Source organism: Apodemus sylvaticus, chromosome 11, assembly GCF_947179515.1.
Source record: "Apodemus sylvaticus chromosome 11, mApoSyl1.1, whole genome shotgun sequence".
Taxonomy (NCBI): domain Eukaryota; kingdom Metazoa; phylum Chordata; class Mammalia; order Rodentia; family Muridae; genus Apodemus; species Apodemus sylvaticus.
In genome coordinates, this window is record NC_067482.1 from 26,913,054 (window position 1) to 26,928,844 (window position 15,791).

Here is a 15,791-nt window from a genome sequence, read left to right on the forward strand (position 1 = left end):
TTCAAGTTTCTCTCCATTTAGTTTGATGTTGGCTACTGGTTTGTTATATATTGGTTTTACTATGTATAGATATGGGCCTTGAATACCTGTTCTTTCCAAGACTTTTAACATGAAAGGATGCTGGATTTTGTCAAATGCTTTTTCAGCATCTAATAAAATGATTATGTGGTTTTCTTCTTTGAGTTTGTTTATGTAGTAGATCACATTGATGGATTTCCTTATATTAGACCAGCCCTGCATCCCTGGGATGAGGCCTACTTGATCATGGAAGATGATCATTTTGATGTGTTCTTGGATTCAGTGGGCAAGAATTTTATTGAGTATTTTTGAATCGATATTCATAAGGGAAATTGGCCTGAAGTTCTCTTTCATTGTTGGATCTTTGTGTGGTTTTGTTATCAGCATAATTGTGGCTTCTTAGAATGAGTTCGGTAGTGTTCCTTCTGTTTCTATTTTGTGGAATAGTTTGAAGAGTATTGGTGTTAAGTCTTCTTTGAAGGACTGAGAGAATTCTGCACTAAAAACATCTGATCCTGTGGTTTTTTTGGTTGGAAGGCTTTCTATGACTCCTTCTATTTCTTTAGGGGTTATGGGACTGTTTAGATGATCTATTTGATCCCGATTTAATTTTAGTATTTGGCATCTGTCTAAGAAATTGTCCATTTCCTCCAGATTCTCCAGCTGTGTTGAGTACAGGCTTTTGTAGTAGGATCTGATAATTGTTTGAATTTCCTCAGTTTCTGTTGTTATATCTCCCTTTTCATTTCTAATTTTGTTAATTTAGATACTGTCTCTGTGCCCTTTGGTTAGTCTGCTTAAGGGTTTATCTATCTTGTTGATTTTTTTCAAAGAGCCAGCTCCTGGTTTTGTTGATTCTTTGTATGGTTCTCTTTGTTTCTACTTGATTGATTTCAGCCCTGAGTTTGATGATTTCCTGTCTTCTTCTCCTCCTGGGTGAATTAGTTTCTTTTTGTTCCAGGGCTTTCAGTTGTGCCACTAAGCTTCTAGTGTATGATCTCTCCAATTACTTTTTGGAGGCACTCAGGGCTATGAGTTTTCCTCTGAGCACTGCTTTCATTGTGTCCCATAGATTTGGGTATGTTGTGCCTTCACTTTCCTTAAATTCTAAAAAGTCTCTGATTTTTTTCTTTATTTCTTCCTTGACCAAGGTATCATTGAGTAGAGTATTGTTCAGTTTCCATGTGTATGTGGGTTTTCTGTTGTTTTTGTTGCTATTGAATGTAGAGGCCAGCTCACACATCTTAATTGTGGGTTCTCTGGAAGGAAAGATGGGTAAGGAACAGGCTGCAAGAGAAATTACATGGAGAGCCACAAAACACATGGCTTTTGGTTCAAGTCTCCAACTTTAATGATAATGCCTCTCTCCCAAGAAACAAAGGCAGACCAAGCCCCTCTCCTGAAGGCTGGAAACTGGTTCTTCTTGTTCTTCAGGAGGTGGGTGGTCAGGTGCTGGCTGCTATTCTTGAGATCAGTGGGCAGGGGAAAGTCACAATTCCTCCCTTCTATTCTTGAGAGCAGTGGGCAGGGGGAGGTCACAATTGAAGACCATTTTTACTCCATAGTGATCTGATAGTAGGCATGTGATTAGTTCGATCTTCTTATATTTGTTGAGGTCTGTCTTGTGACCAATTATATGGTCGATTTTGTAGAAGGTACCATGAGGTGCTGAGAAAAAGGTATATTCTTTGGCTTTGGGATGAAATGTTCTCTATATATCTGTTAAATTCAATTGGTCCAAAGCTTCAGTTAGTTTCACTGTGTCCATGTTTAGTTTCTGTTTTTCTGATTGGTCCATTGAGGAGAGTGGAGTGCTAAAGTCAACCACAATTATTGCTTTGAGCTTTAGTAAAGTTTCTTTTATGAATGAGGGTGCCCTTGCATTTGGAGCATAGTTGTTCAGGATTGAGAGTTCTTGGTGGATTTTTCCTTTGACCAGTGTCTTAGTCAGGGTTTCTATTCCTGCACAAACGTCATGACCAAGAAGCAAGTTGGGGAGGAAAGGGTTTATTGAGGTTATACTTCCACATCGCAGTTCATCACTAAAGGAAGTCAGGACTGGAACTCAAGCAAGTCAGGAAGCAGGAGCTGATGCAGAGGCCATGGAGGGATGTTTCTTACTGGCTTGCTTCCCCTGGCTTGCTCAGCCTGCTCTGTTATAGAACCCAAGAACCCCATCCCAAAGGTGGTACCACTCACAAGGGGCCCTCCCCACTTAATCACTAATTGAGAAAATGCCCCACAGCTGGATCTCATCGAGGCACTTCCCTAACTGAAGCTCCTTTCTCTGTGATAACCCCAGCCTGTGTCAAGTTGACACACAAAACTAGCCAGTACAACCAGCAAGAAGTGTCCTTCTTTGTCCCTTTTGATGACTTTAGGTTGAAATTCATTTTTATCTGATATTAGAATGGCATCTCTGGCTTGTTTCCTGAGACCATATGCTTGTAGAATTGTCTTACAGCCTTTTACTCTAAGGCAGTTTTTGTCTTTGACACTAAAGTGTGTTTCCTGTATGCAGCAAAATGTAGGGCCCTGTTTACATATCTAGTCTGTTAGGCTATGTCTTTTTATTGGGAAATTGAGTCCATTGATGTTAAGATATATTAAGGAATAGTGATTATTGCTTCCTATCATTATTTAAGTCAATTTTATATTTGAATGGTTATTTTCTTTTGGGTTTGATGAAAGAAGGTTATTATCCTGCTTTATCCAGTGTATAGTTTCCCTCATTGTATTGGTGTTTTCCCCCTATTATCCTTAGTAGGGCTGGGTTGTGGAAAGATATTGTGTAAATTTGGTTTTGTCATGGAATATCTTGGTTTCTCCATCTATAGTGATTGAGAGTTTTGCTGGGTATAGTAGTCTTGGCTGACATTTGTGTTCTCTTAGAGTCTGAATGAGATCTGCCCAGGATCTTCTAGCTTTCATGGTCTCCGGTGAGAAGTCTGGTGTAATTTTTATACCTCTTCCTTTATATGTTACTTGCCCTTTTCCTCTTACTGCCCTAAGTATTCTTTCTTTGTTTAGTACATTTGGTGTTTTGATTATTATGTGACAGGAGGTATTTCTGATCTCATCCAAAGTGTTTGGAGTTCTGTAGGCTTCTTGTATATTCATGGGCATCTCTCTCTTTAGGTTAGAGAAGTTTTCTTCCATAATGTTGTTGTAGATATTTGCTGGCCCTTTAAGTTGTAAATCTTCACTCTCATCTATGCCTATAATCATTAGGTTTGGATTCTCATTGTGTCCTGGATTTCCTGGATGTTTTGGGTTACAAGATTTTTGCATTTTGCATTTTCTTTGACTGTTGAATCCATGGTTTCTATGGTATCTTCAGCATCTGAGATTCTTTCTTCTATTTCTTGTATTCTGTTGTTGATATTTGCATCTATGGTCCCTGATTTCTTCCCAAGGTTTTCTATCTCCAAAGTTGTCTCCCTTTGTGATTTCTTAGTTGTTTCTACTTCTGTTTTTAGATCCTGGATGGTCTTACTCAGTTCCTTCACTTGTTTTTTGTGTTTTCCTGTAATTTTTTAAGAGATTTTTGTATTTCCTCTTTCTTGACTTCTGCCTGCTGACCAAAGTTCTCCTGTATTTCTTTAAATGATTTTTGCATTTCCTCCTTATTGGCTTCTATCTTTTGACCTATATTCTCCTGAATTTCTTTAAATGATTTTTGTGTTTCCCTTGTAAGCGCTTCTAACTTTTGATCATTTTGTATATGTATGTGTGCCTGTTTGTTTACATGTACACCATTGTACCAAATGACCACATACATTAATAAAAAGTGAACCCAAATGAATTTGTTTTTGAAATAAGGAAATAATTTGTTTTTTGTTGTTGTTAAAGACAAAATATGATAATAACAGAAAATGAGGTTCCTTTTGAAAATTCAATTACAATTTATTATAACTATATTTCATTTAAATGAAGATTGTGGTTCATCACAGATTATTTTATCAGTTTTCAGTATGACTACAAACTTTATTAATTTTCTGGTGTCATGAATGTAATGAGTCATTGTTAATTGAAGTATCAATGTTATAAATCAACTGAGAAAAACCGAAGGCATTTTACATTAAAAATTGCTTCATTTATATATGATAGAAATTAGCTGCAAAATTTATTTTGTTTTCTCATATTTTAAACAATTATCACAGCTTAATATATATAATTCTCAGCTTTTAAGCTATGACTTCCCCTACCATTTTTCTTTTCTGTAATTATTAGTGTTATTAAGATATATTATATTGCTAGGTGGGTTATTATGTCACATTTCACATTTTGAGATCATTTTACACAAACTTTGAGGAGTGTGTTATGGTTCTTGTAATCTTTAAATTATAGTGTGTGTATGTGTGTGTGTGTGTGTGTGTGTGTGTGTGTGTGTGTTGGGCGCTGAGATACCTGTGGTCGTCAGAGGGCAATTTGTAAGATTAGATTTCGCATTCCACCATGTGGTTCCAGGGGCCCTAATCATATTACCAGGCTTGGTTGTAAGGTCCTTTACTCACAGGGTTCTCTCCCTTGCCTGAGTATATCATGAGTAGTTTTAACATTTACTATTCATGCGGTTTCTTCTAATTTCCTTTCCAAACTGATAATTATCTCCAATAAATTGTATTAATCATATGCCATGCCTTGTTCATCAACTTTCCTAATGTTTTTTGTTCAAACAATAATTCAGGGTAAACACCGAATTTTCTCTTTACATCTAATGTATCTATTTATCTACATATCTATCTAGTGATGCAAATATATGTGTTTTGTTATATATCTTATATATAAAGATATATGGCTTATATTTAGAAATATCCATATATCATGTATATGAGCATATATGTGTATTTATACATATTATATATATATAATGTTTACATTTTTAAGGAGTATTGTTCAAATGTATCCCAGTTTGCCTTTTATGTGGTCATTTGGTTACAATAAATGCTGCCTGCCAGTTTGTTCCTCTATGATCTTTCAGTCTTTCTCATTTTAACTTTGTTTCTAATTTTGTCACTAAGTGAAAATCATCCTACAACTGACTTTATGTATATGTTATGACCTTAACTTTAGACTGAATTTAAATGTCTTATATAATATTTTGCAGCCTTATAATTCACTCTATAAAGTGTCACCCTGCTGGAGTATAATATGTATGAATGTGAATCAGTGTGTAATAGATTTGAAGATTACTGTATCTGGAATTGGGAGATAATAAAAGCACTCTGTTCTTTTCTGCTTTGGAATTTCAGATAAGAGTACTCCTAAGTAGCAGAGATAAAAAGAGAAAGCAAGAAATGATTCAAATGCAGAAAGCAATGCACTATTCTGCAGCAGTTCTCAATGGTGTTATATATAGAAATCAGATCGGTCATTGTTTTCCAGCCTGCTAAATAAAACTGGACCGCTGGAATGGCATGCTACTTGACCTCCAGGGTGTCCACAGCAGTATTTAACAGGCACAAAGGGAGTGCTCTTGCAAGTGTCTCCTGTTTACATCCCAGATTCCCCTGCTAGTTCACACAATGTTCAAAAGGCACAAGTCCCTGGAACGCAAGAGGGAATTATTATTCCAGGGACTTCCACAATCCACAATGAAGAATAATACAAGAAATTTCCACTCTTTGTCACAACTTGTACTCTCAGCAGGCCCGCTAAAAACTACTACAGCAGTCAAACATTCAAAAACGACTCACTTTGAGATAGAAATACTGGATGCTCATACCAGAAAACAGATATGTATTGTGGATAAGGTAAGCTTTTTTTATCTTCTTAAATATTGCTTGTTAGACTAAAGATTACTAACTTCAAAATTAAATGACAGGACTTTTCTAAATGCGCTTTCTAATCAACAAACTTCGTTCTTGAGTGTACAAAAAGATGCCTTATATACTCTATCAAGAGGTAAATATATTCATATTTACCATACATAATCGTTTTAATTTCTGAATTATTGCCCATAATCCCTAAGTAAAAACATTTAGGATAAAACACAGATAGTATCAAAATTTTTTCTTTTCATGCTTTTATAGCAAAAAATGTACACCATTTAATAAGTGCTTGTAGAAAATAGGAAATAAAAATAATAAAAGTTAAAAGTATTTAGCATGTGTCCAAATTGTAAACATTTTAGTATATATTACTATAGTGCTTTTGTTATTTATTTTTCTAAAGATTTTACCTTTTAAAGAGCAGTCTTTAAAGCCTTAATGAATACAGCTTTTTAAATGTCCCCTCTCTCTGCATCTGCATGCACAGATATTTCAAGAAGAATGCTGTAATATATACATCTTAAATCAGAAAAATGAAGTATGAACATGTGTTTATTGGAAATTCAGGGACATGTACCATGTATCACCAAAATGTTTTCCATATATTTGAAAAGACAGCAACTTCAATTCATTGCAGCATTGATATTTTCAAAAAAATTCTGTATTTTGCTTTATAGAAATAGGATTGGATGTTGTTTGTCCAAACAAAATATCCAATCACTTATCCTATGCGAGCATACTGCAGGGAGATTGCCAGATAATAGAATTTTTCACTGCTCTTCATAACTGTCGAAAACATTATAGATGTTAAAATTTCCTAACAGTGGTAATAGTGGTAATTTACTACTTGAACATAATGATTTACTTTTAGGTACAAAATAAATTTTAGGATGTTATATTTTAACACAGGTCACAAGTAACACTGAAGAGATTCCAATAATCAACTTGTATATAGTTCCAAATCATATATGTACATATATATATATTTCTGTAAGTGAGAAATATATCTTAAGTTAAAGAAAAATTTGATGTATAGGCTTTACATTACCTGTTTTTGTTTAATAGAAAAGTCTTTTCTTTGATGTTTTTAAGAATTTCTTTCAGGATAAGAAAGTTGTTATAACTTCTAAGTCGTCTCCAGAAACAGCTGACATTTGCAACATTTTCCTATTAAATGTCTGAATGGATACAAAGTTCAGAAGAGTGAACTAAGCAATTAACAAATGGCAGAGAGTGTAAGAATTGTTACCTTAAAATAAGAAATGTAAGCACTTGATAATTATTGTTCTGATATCTGAAACTATCCTTGAAGAAATGAAAATTCATTTTATTTTCATAGATATTAATTGAAATAAATAGAAAATATCAGAAAGCTACTCTCTTAGGAATTTCAACAGTAAAATCCCAGGGCTCAGATCTGAGTGGTATAATTTAATCGAAACAATTATTCTAGTAAGGGATTGACTTTGGAATCCTCACCACCCTATATCTTATTTTCTTTCATTCCTCTCTCACTTTATACCCATTGTCCCACTGTCCCTTATTTATTTATTTATTTATTTATTTATTTATTTATTTATCTATCTTCCTTATAGAAAAGTCAGCCCAGTGCACAGTGCATACTGTGCCAGCCCCTACTACAAGCTGCCACACCCACACAAGCTATAAGATATTGACATATTAATTTTTGCATTGTTAGGAGGAGTTGCTCTGTGATTATTTGTTTGTTTTGTGCTTTGTTTTATGTTATAAAATGATTCCATCATGATGAAGATGCATGAAAAAAGTGAGATGTGGGTGAAAAGGTATATTTTTCATTGCTGTTCAATAATTTTAAATAGTTTGAATGTTTAATATTAATAGCTGATTTTGCTTGTTAGTTTTATACTTTTTGTCTTTCTTGTGAAAAGTATATGAAATGCTCTATTTCTGTTTTGACTTTTATTTTTGAGTCCTCCTCTTGTCACTCTCTGTGTTTCTCTTCCCATATTCTATCCACATCCAAGTGACCGGGGCCTTTATCTTCTTCAGTTCTCGGAACTGGAACTTGCAGAATTCAGAGCAGCAGTGGCAAAGACCTCTGAATTCCAATCTGTCACAGTGGGGTTACTTCATGTTCTATTATTAATCAATTAGAAATGTTCTCAGGATTCTTATGTTTATTTCCAAAACCATATTACTTCTACAGTACTTCTTCGGCTTATTAAAAAAATAAGGTATTGACTTTTGATCGCTGTTGATTCATCATGTTCCAGCTCATCAGGTATTTATGATCCAACCCATCACCTATCTGTCTGTCTGTCCTCATCATGGTCTCCATCATCTTCTATGTAGCTGTATCTTTTATTAGACATGCCTAATTTAGCATGTCTGAAGCTGATAATATATGGGACATCTTAGAAGAGTTCTTAAAACTTAATGTGAACAAAGTTATTTTTTAATTATACTCATGATATGGGCAGTATTTGTCCATACAAACTCTAAGAAAAAAGGTTAGTACATTTATTTTATTATGAGGAATTTATGATCTGAAGGGATATTTAATATATTTAGTTTAAAATAGTATTTTCAAATACCAGGAGTGAGCTCTGTGTAGATCTTACACTAATTAGCTTCCCTAGAGATCTCCAAGTAAATAAACGGAAGCTACCCTTCAAATAACTCTCTAGATACTCATGGGAGTCGTGACTCATCCCTTAATCTCATGCTCCACACACCATCCATCTTCTTGACAATACCTTCAAAGTACATCCAGACTGTGACAAATCCCTGCCACTTCCACAGCCAGCTTGCTTAAATCTGCAGCCTGCATTTGTCATTGTCACCTACAGTGGATTCTCTATGTGGCAACCTGAGAGAGCTGTTACATTGTGTCAGATAGCACACTACACCTGGTAACTAGGCCTTGCCTTCCTTTTGGATTTCCCTGTCACATTTTCCCTCGGGCTGTTCCTGCTGTTGAGCCTTTAATATGTTCTAACATGACTTTCCTCATAGTCTCTACAAGGTTTACTATATGACATTATTTTTACTTTTATTTCATTATTTGGCCTGATTATACTATGTTGGATTCACAAAATGTATTTACTGTTTCTTTCCCTTCAACATCTTTTGCCTTTCCATCAATGCTTGGCACAGTTTTAATATCACCATATCACCCATTCAAAACAAGAGTCTGAATATAGCTCTCTTGTTCTAACGTGATAGGTTTAAATTGGAGCAGTGTAAAACATTTGTGGGTTTCCTAGCTGTAATTAAGGTAAACATAAATCCATTCCCACATGAAGACATTTTTTGACATTGGATAAAAATTTATCTTTATTTTTTATTTTTTTTAAATTTTATACAATTTTTTTATTATTTATTTATTTATTTTACACTACAGATTTTATCCCCTTCCCAGTCCACTTGCTAACTGTTCCCCTTCCCATACATTTTCCCCAATTCCTTATGTCCAGGATGATGTTCCCACCTCACCATAACCCCCACCCCACCAGACCTCTAAACTTCCTGAGGCCTCCAGTCCCTTGAGGGTTAGGTGCATCATCTCTGACTGAACCCAGACCCTGTAGTCCTCTGCTGTATATATGTTGGGGGCGCATATCAGCTGTTGCATGCTACCTGGTTGGAGGTCCAGTTTCTGAGATATATCAGGGGTTCCAGGTTAATTGAGACTACTGGTCCTCCCACAGGGTTGCCCTCCTCCTCAGCTTCTTCCAGCCTTTCCCTAATTCAACCACAGCGGTCAACAGCTTCTGTTCATTGGTTGAGTGTAAATAGTCTATAGTTAAACAGCAGAACACTTTATAATGATGGCAAAGGCTGTCATGATTTTCTTGAATCGTCTCTAGATGTTCATTAACTAAGGTTTTTTTCATGAATGAAGAATGTCAAAATACATGGTTAATCTCTAAGAGATTGTTGGAACATCAAAATATAAGATACTGCATAAAAATAATTTTAAGAAGATGGTGAATCCGTAAGTCTTAGCTCTTATCATTGGCTCCCATATTTAAAAATGCCAGAAGCTACTATGTTCATAGCAGCCCTATTTATAATTGCCAGATGCTGGAAAGAACCCAGGTGTCCCTCACCAGAAGAGTGGATGCAAAAAATGTGGTATATCTACACAATGGAGTACTATTCAGCCATTAGAAACAATGAATTCATGAAATTCTTAGGCAAATGGATGGAGCTAGAGAACATCATACTAAGTGAGGTAACCCAGACTCAAAAGGTGAATCATGGTATGCACTCACTAATAAGTGAATATTAACCTAGAAAACTGGAATACCCAAAACATAATCCACACATCAAATGAGGTACAAGAAGAAAGGAGGAATGGCCCCTGGTTCTGGAAAAACTCAGTGAAGCAGTATTTGGCAAAACCCAAACGGGGAAGTGGGAAGGGGTGGGAGGGAGGGCAGGGGAAGAGAAGGGGGCTTACGGGACTTTTGGGGAGTGGGGGGCTAGAAAAGGGGAAATCACTCGAAATGTAAATAAATTATATCGAATAAAAAAATTTAAAAAAATGCCAGAAGCTTTCCTGCTGTTAAGTTACTTATTCAAGAGCAGAGCAAGGGCATAAAGCACTGTGTCTGATAGTCCAGTGCGTTCCCATTCTGTTCTCCTGGCTCTTTATTCAAACGAGATGGAGGTTATTTTATTCTTCCATTTACACTTTCCCCCAAGAGAATCTTTCTAAATGACTCATAAAAATAAAGCCCCAACATCCCTCCCATGGTCCACGTATGACCTACTGCTACACAACAGTAGAGATGACTTTAGAATTAGAATTCCTTAAAAAATGTGTCTTTAAATACATTTTAAAAATCCTGGAAAAATTTAAAACTGTAAGTAGTGCCAATTTAAAAACATGTTGCAAATTGTAACCTGTGTGTTAGTTTGTTAATTTTATCTGCTCTCAAATGGTCATGTATCTTTTTTTTAATAAGACTTCTGGCTTTCTTTCTTTTTTTTCAAAATCTTACATTTATGTCACTAACAGGCCTTGCTTCTTTTCGTCTAACTCTGACAGGATACCCCATTTCTTCCACAGTTACTCCTTTCTGCTTGGTTTTCTTCTCTGCATTTTCTATGACAGAGAATGATATAGCTAGCAGCTTATAAATATTTAATTGAGATATGTCAGAATGTTATTAGAAAGCTGAGTGATTTTTTAATTGCCCAATATATTTTATTTCTAAATATGGAATACTATCATTTATGCTTTATAGTGTAGGAAACACTGAAGTATGCATTTCCCCCCAAAATTGATGTCGCTGAAGGGTTTTGTGTAGTTTATGTTTTTACATATGTGAAATAAAGTAACATTAGTTAAATTGTAAAAATGAATAAAACATGAGCCTTAAGTCAGTATTACAATAAATTAAGACTTAATATACCTTCAATATATTTAATGAAAATAGATCCTTCTCTCAATCGATACATCCTGACCAACCTTTTCTCCTCTCTCCATACCTCCCAGCCGTCTCCTATCTCCACTCTCTCCAAGACGCACTCTCACTCTGCTTTTACTTCAGAAAAGCACAGGCAGCTAAGAGACATCAACCAAACAGGAAAAATCAAGATAGAGTAAGACAACACAAAAGCCCTCATACTGAAGCTAAAAAGAGAAACACAAAAAATAATGAAAAGCCTATTTCCCATTTAAAGTTCCATGGCATCTTTTAATAAACACCTTGTTTTATTTCTTTGAATTTTTACCTCCTTTTTTTTTATTCGATGTATTTTTTATTTACATTTCAAATGATTTCCCCTTTTCTGGCCCCCCACTCCCCGAAAGTCCCATAAGCCCCCTTCCCTCCCCCTGTTCTCCCACCCACCCCTTCCCACTTCCCTGTTCTGGTTTTGCCCTATACTGCTACACTGAGTAGCAACTTGTTCTTTCCAGAACAAGGGGCCACTCCTCCATTCTTCTTGTACCACATTTGATGTGTGGATTATGTTTTGGGTACTCCAGCTTTCTAGGTTAATATCCACATATTAGTGAGTGTATAGCATGATTGATCTTTTGAGACTGGGTTACCTCACTTAGTATGACATTCTCCAGCTCCATCCATTTGTCTAAGAATTTCATGAATTCATTCTTTCTAATGGCTGAATAATACTCCATTGTGTATATATACCACATTTTTTTGCATTCATTCTTCTGTTGAGGGATACCTGGGTTCTATCCAGCTTCTGGCTATTATAAATAGGGCTGCTATGAACATAGTGGAGCATATTACGTTATTACATGCTGGGGAATCCTCTGGGTATATGCCCAGGAGTGGTATAGCAGGATCTACCTGAAGTGACATGAACCACCTGAAGTGGTTTCTGAGGAACCACCAGACTGATTTCCAGAGTGGTTGTACCAATTTGCAACCCCCACCAGCAGTGGAGTTTCCCTCTTTCTCTGCATCCTTGCCAACACCTGCTGTGCCCTGAGTTTTTAATCTTAGCCATTCTGACTGGTGTAAGGTGAAATCTCAGGGTTGTTTTGATTTGCATTTCCCTAATGACTAATGAAGTTGAGCATTGTTTAAGATGCTTCTCCACCATCCAAAGTTCTTCAGGTGAAAATTCTTTGTTTAACTCTGTACTCCATTTTTTAATAGGGTTATTTGGTTTTCTGGGGTCTAACTTCTTGAGTTCTTTGTATATATTGGATATTAGCCTTCTATCTGATGTAGGGTTGGTGAAGATCTTTTACCAATTTGTTGGTTGCCGATTTGTCCTCTTGATGGCGTCCTTTGCCTTATAGAAACTTTGTAATTTTATGAGGTCCCATTTGTCAATTCTTGATCTTAGAGCATATGCTATTGGTGATCTGTTCAAAAAATTTCCCCTTGTACCAATATCCTCAAGGGTCTTCCCCAGTGTCTTGTCTATTAGCTTCAGAGTGTCTGGTTTTATGTGTAGGTCCTTGATCCATTAGGAGTTGAACTTAGTACAAGGAGACAAGGATGGATCAATTCGCATTCTTCTACATGCTGATCTCCAGTTGAATCAGTACCATTTGTTGAAAAGGCTATCTTTTTTCCATTGGATGTTTTCAGTTCCTTTGTCTGGGATCAAGTGGCCATAGGTGTGTGGGTTCATTTCTGGATCTTCAATCCTGTTCCATTGATCCGCCTGCCTGTCACTGTACCAATACCATGCAGTTTTTAACACTATTGCTCTGTAGTATTGCTTGAGGTCAGGGATACTGATTCCCCCAGAATTTCTTTTGTTGTTGAGAATAGTTTCATTTATCCTGGTTTTTTTGTTATTCCCAATGAATTTGAGAATTGCTCTTTCTAACTCTATGAAGAATTGAGTTGGAATTTTGATGGGTATTGTGTAGAATCTGTATATTGCTGTTGGCAAAATGGCCATTTTAACTATATTAATCCTACCGATCCATGAGCATGGGAGGTTTTCCCATTTTTTGAGGTCTTCTTCCATTTCCTTCTTCAGAGTCTTGAAGTTCTTGTCATACAGATCTTTCACATGTTTGGTAAGAGTCACCCCAAGGTACTTTATACTGTTTGTGGCTATTGTGAAGGGGGTCATTTCCCTAATTTCTTTCTCAGCCTGCTTATCCTTTGAGTATAGGAAGTTACTGATTTGCTTGAGTTGATTTTATAACCTGCCACTTTGCTGAAGTTGTTTATCAGCTGTAGGAGTTCTCTAGTGGAGTTTTTTGGGTCACTTAGGTAGACTATCATATCATCTGCAAATAATGATAGTTTGACTTCTTCCTTTCCAATTTGTACCCCTTTGACCTCCTTATGTTTTCTATTTGCCAGAGCTAGTACCTCAAGTACAATATTGAAAAGATAAGGAGAAAGGGGGCAGCCCTGTCTAGTCCCTGATTTTAGTGGGATTGCTTCAAGTTTCTCTCCATTTAGTTTGATGTTGGCTACTGGTTTGCTGTATATTGCTTTTACTATGTTTAGGTATGGGTCTTGAATTCCTCTTCTTTTCAAGACTTTAAGCATGAAAGGATGCTGTATTTTGCAAATACTTGTTCAGCATCGAATGAAATGAGCATGTTTTTTTTTCTTTGAGTTTGTTTATGTAGTGGACAGCATTGATGGATTTCTGTATATTGAACCAAACCTGCATCCCTGTGTTAAAGCCTACTTGATCATGGTGGATGATCGTTTTTGATGTGTTCTTGGATTCGGTTGGCAAGAATTTTATTGAGTATTTTTGCATCGATGTTCATAAGGGAAATTGGTCTGAAGTTCTCTTTCTTTGTTGGATCTTTGTGTGGTTTTGGTATCAGTGTAATTGTGGCTTCGTAGAAGGAATTGGGTAGAGTTCCTTCTGTTTCTATTTTGTGGGCTAGTTTGAAGAGTATTGGTGTTAGGTCTTCTCTGAAGGTCTGATAGAATTCTGCACTGAAACCATCTCGTCCTGTACTTTTTTTTGGTTGGAAGACTTTCTATGATCTTTTCTATTTCTTTAGGGGTTATGGGACTGTTTAGATGATCTATTTGGTCCTGATTTAATTTTGGTATTTGGTATCTGCCTAAGAAATTGTCCATTTCCTCCAGATTCTCCAGTTGTGTTGATTATAGGCTTTTGTAGTAGGATCTGATGATTTTTTGAATTTCCTCAGTTTCTGTTGTTATATCCCCGTTTTCATTTTTAATTTTGTTAATTTGGATACGTTCTCTGTGCCCTTTGGTCAGTCTGGCTAAGGGTTTATCTATCTTGTTGATTTTCTCAAAGAACCAGCTCCTGGATTTGTTGATTCTTTGTATGGTTCTCTTTGTTTCCACTTGATTGATTTCAGCCCTGAGTTTGATCATTTCCTGTCTTCTACTCCTCCTGCGTGAATTGGCCTCTTTTTGTTCCAGGTCTTTCAGGTGCGTTGTTAAGCTGCTAGTGTATGCTCTCTCCATTTTCTTTTTGGAGGCACTAAGAGCTATGAGTTTTCCTCTTAGCACTGCTTTCATTGTGTCCCAAAGATTTGGGTATGTTGTGCCTTCATTTTCATTAAATTCTAAAAAGTCTCTAATTTCTTTCTTTATTTCTTCTTTGGCCAAGGTGTCATTGAGTAGAGTATTGTTCAGCCTCCATATGTATGTGGGTTTTCTGTTGTTTTTGTTGCTATTGAAAACCACTCTTACTCCATAGTGATCTGATAGGAGGCATGGGAGTAGTTCGATCTTCTTCTTTTAGTTGAGGTTTGTCTTGTGCCCAATTATATGGTTGATTTAGGAGAAAGTACCATGAGGTGCTGTGAAAAAGGTATACTCTTTTCCTTTAGGGTGAAATGTTCTGTAAATATCAGTCAAATCCAATTGGTCCAAAGCTTCAATTAGTTTTACTCTGTCCCTGTTTCGTTTCTGTTTTCCTGATCGGTCCATTGAGGAGAGTGGAGCGTTGAAGTCACCCACAATTATTGTGTCAGGTGCAATGTGTGCTTTGAACTTTAGTAAAGTTTCTTTTACGAATGAGGGTGCCCTTGCATTTGGCACATAGATGTTCAGAATTGAAAGTTCTTGGTGGATTTTTCCTTTGACCTGCAAGAAGTGTCCTTCTGTCTCTCTTTTGATGATTTTAGGTTGAAAGTCAATTTTATCTGATATGAGAATAGCTACTCCAGCTTGTTTTCTGAGACCAATTGGCTTATAAAATTGTCTTCCAGTCTTTTACTCTAAGGTAGTTTTTGTCTTTGACACTGAGGTGTATCTCCTGTATGCAACAAAATTTAGGGTCCTGTTTCCTTATCCAGTCTGTTAGTCTATGTCTTTTTATTGGGGAATTGAGACCATTGATGTTAAGAGATATTAAGGCATAGTGATTATTACTTCCTGTCATTTTGATGTTATTTTTATATTTGAGTGGTTATCTTATTTTGGGTTTGATGAAAGAAGGTAACTATCTTGCTTTTTCCAGGGTGGAGTTTCCCTCTTTGTATTGGAGTTTTCCTCCTATTATTCTTTGCAGAGCTGGGTTTGTGGAAAGATATTGTGTAAATTTGGTTTTGTCATGGAA

At 36.1% G+C, this 15,791-nt stretch overlaps 1 protein-coding gene across 1 annotated transcript in view; it reads left to right on the forward strand.

Annotated features, from left to right (window-relative positions):
• The first annotated feature begins 5,546 nt into the window (after nt 1-5,546).
• Nucleotides 5,547-15,791, forward strand: part of Tecrl (trans-2,3-enoyl-CoA reductase like) — an 82,401-nt gene continuing 72,156 nt past the window's right edge. The window contains exon 1 of the mRNA XM_052199318.1: nt 5,547-5,774. Coding sequence (XP_052055278.1) covers nt 5,547-5,774 — 228 coding nt within the window. The remainder of the gene's footprint in view (nt 5,775-15,791) is intronic.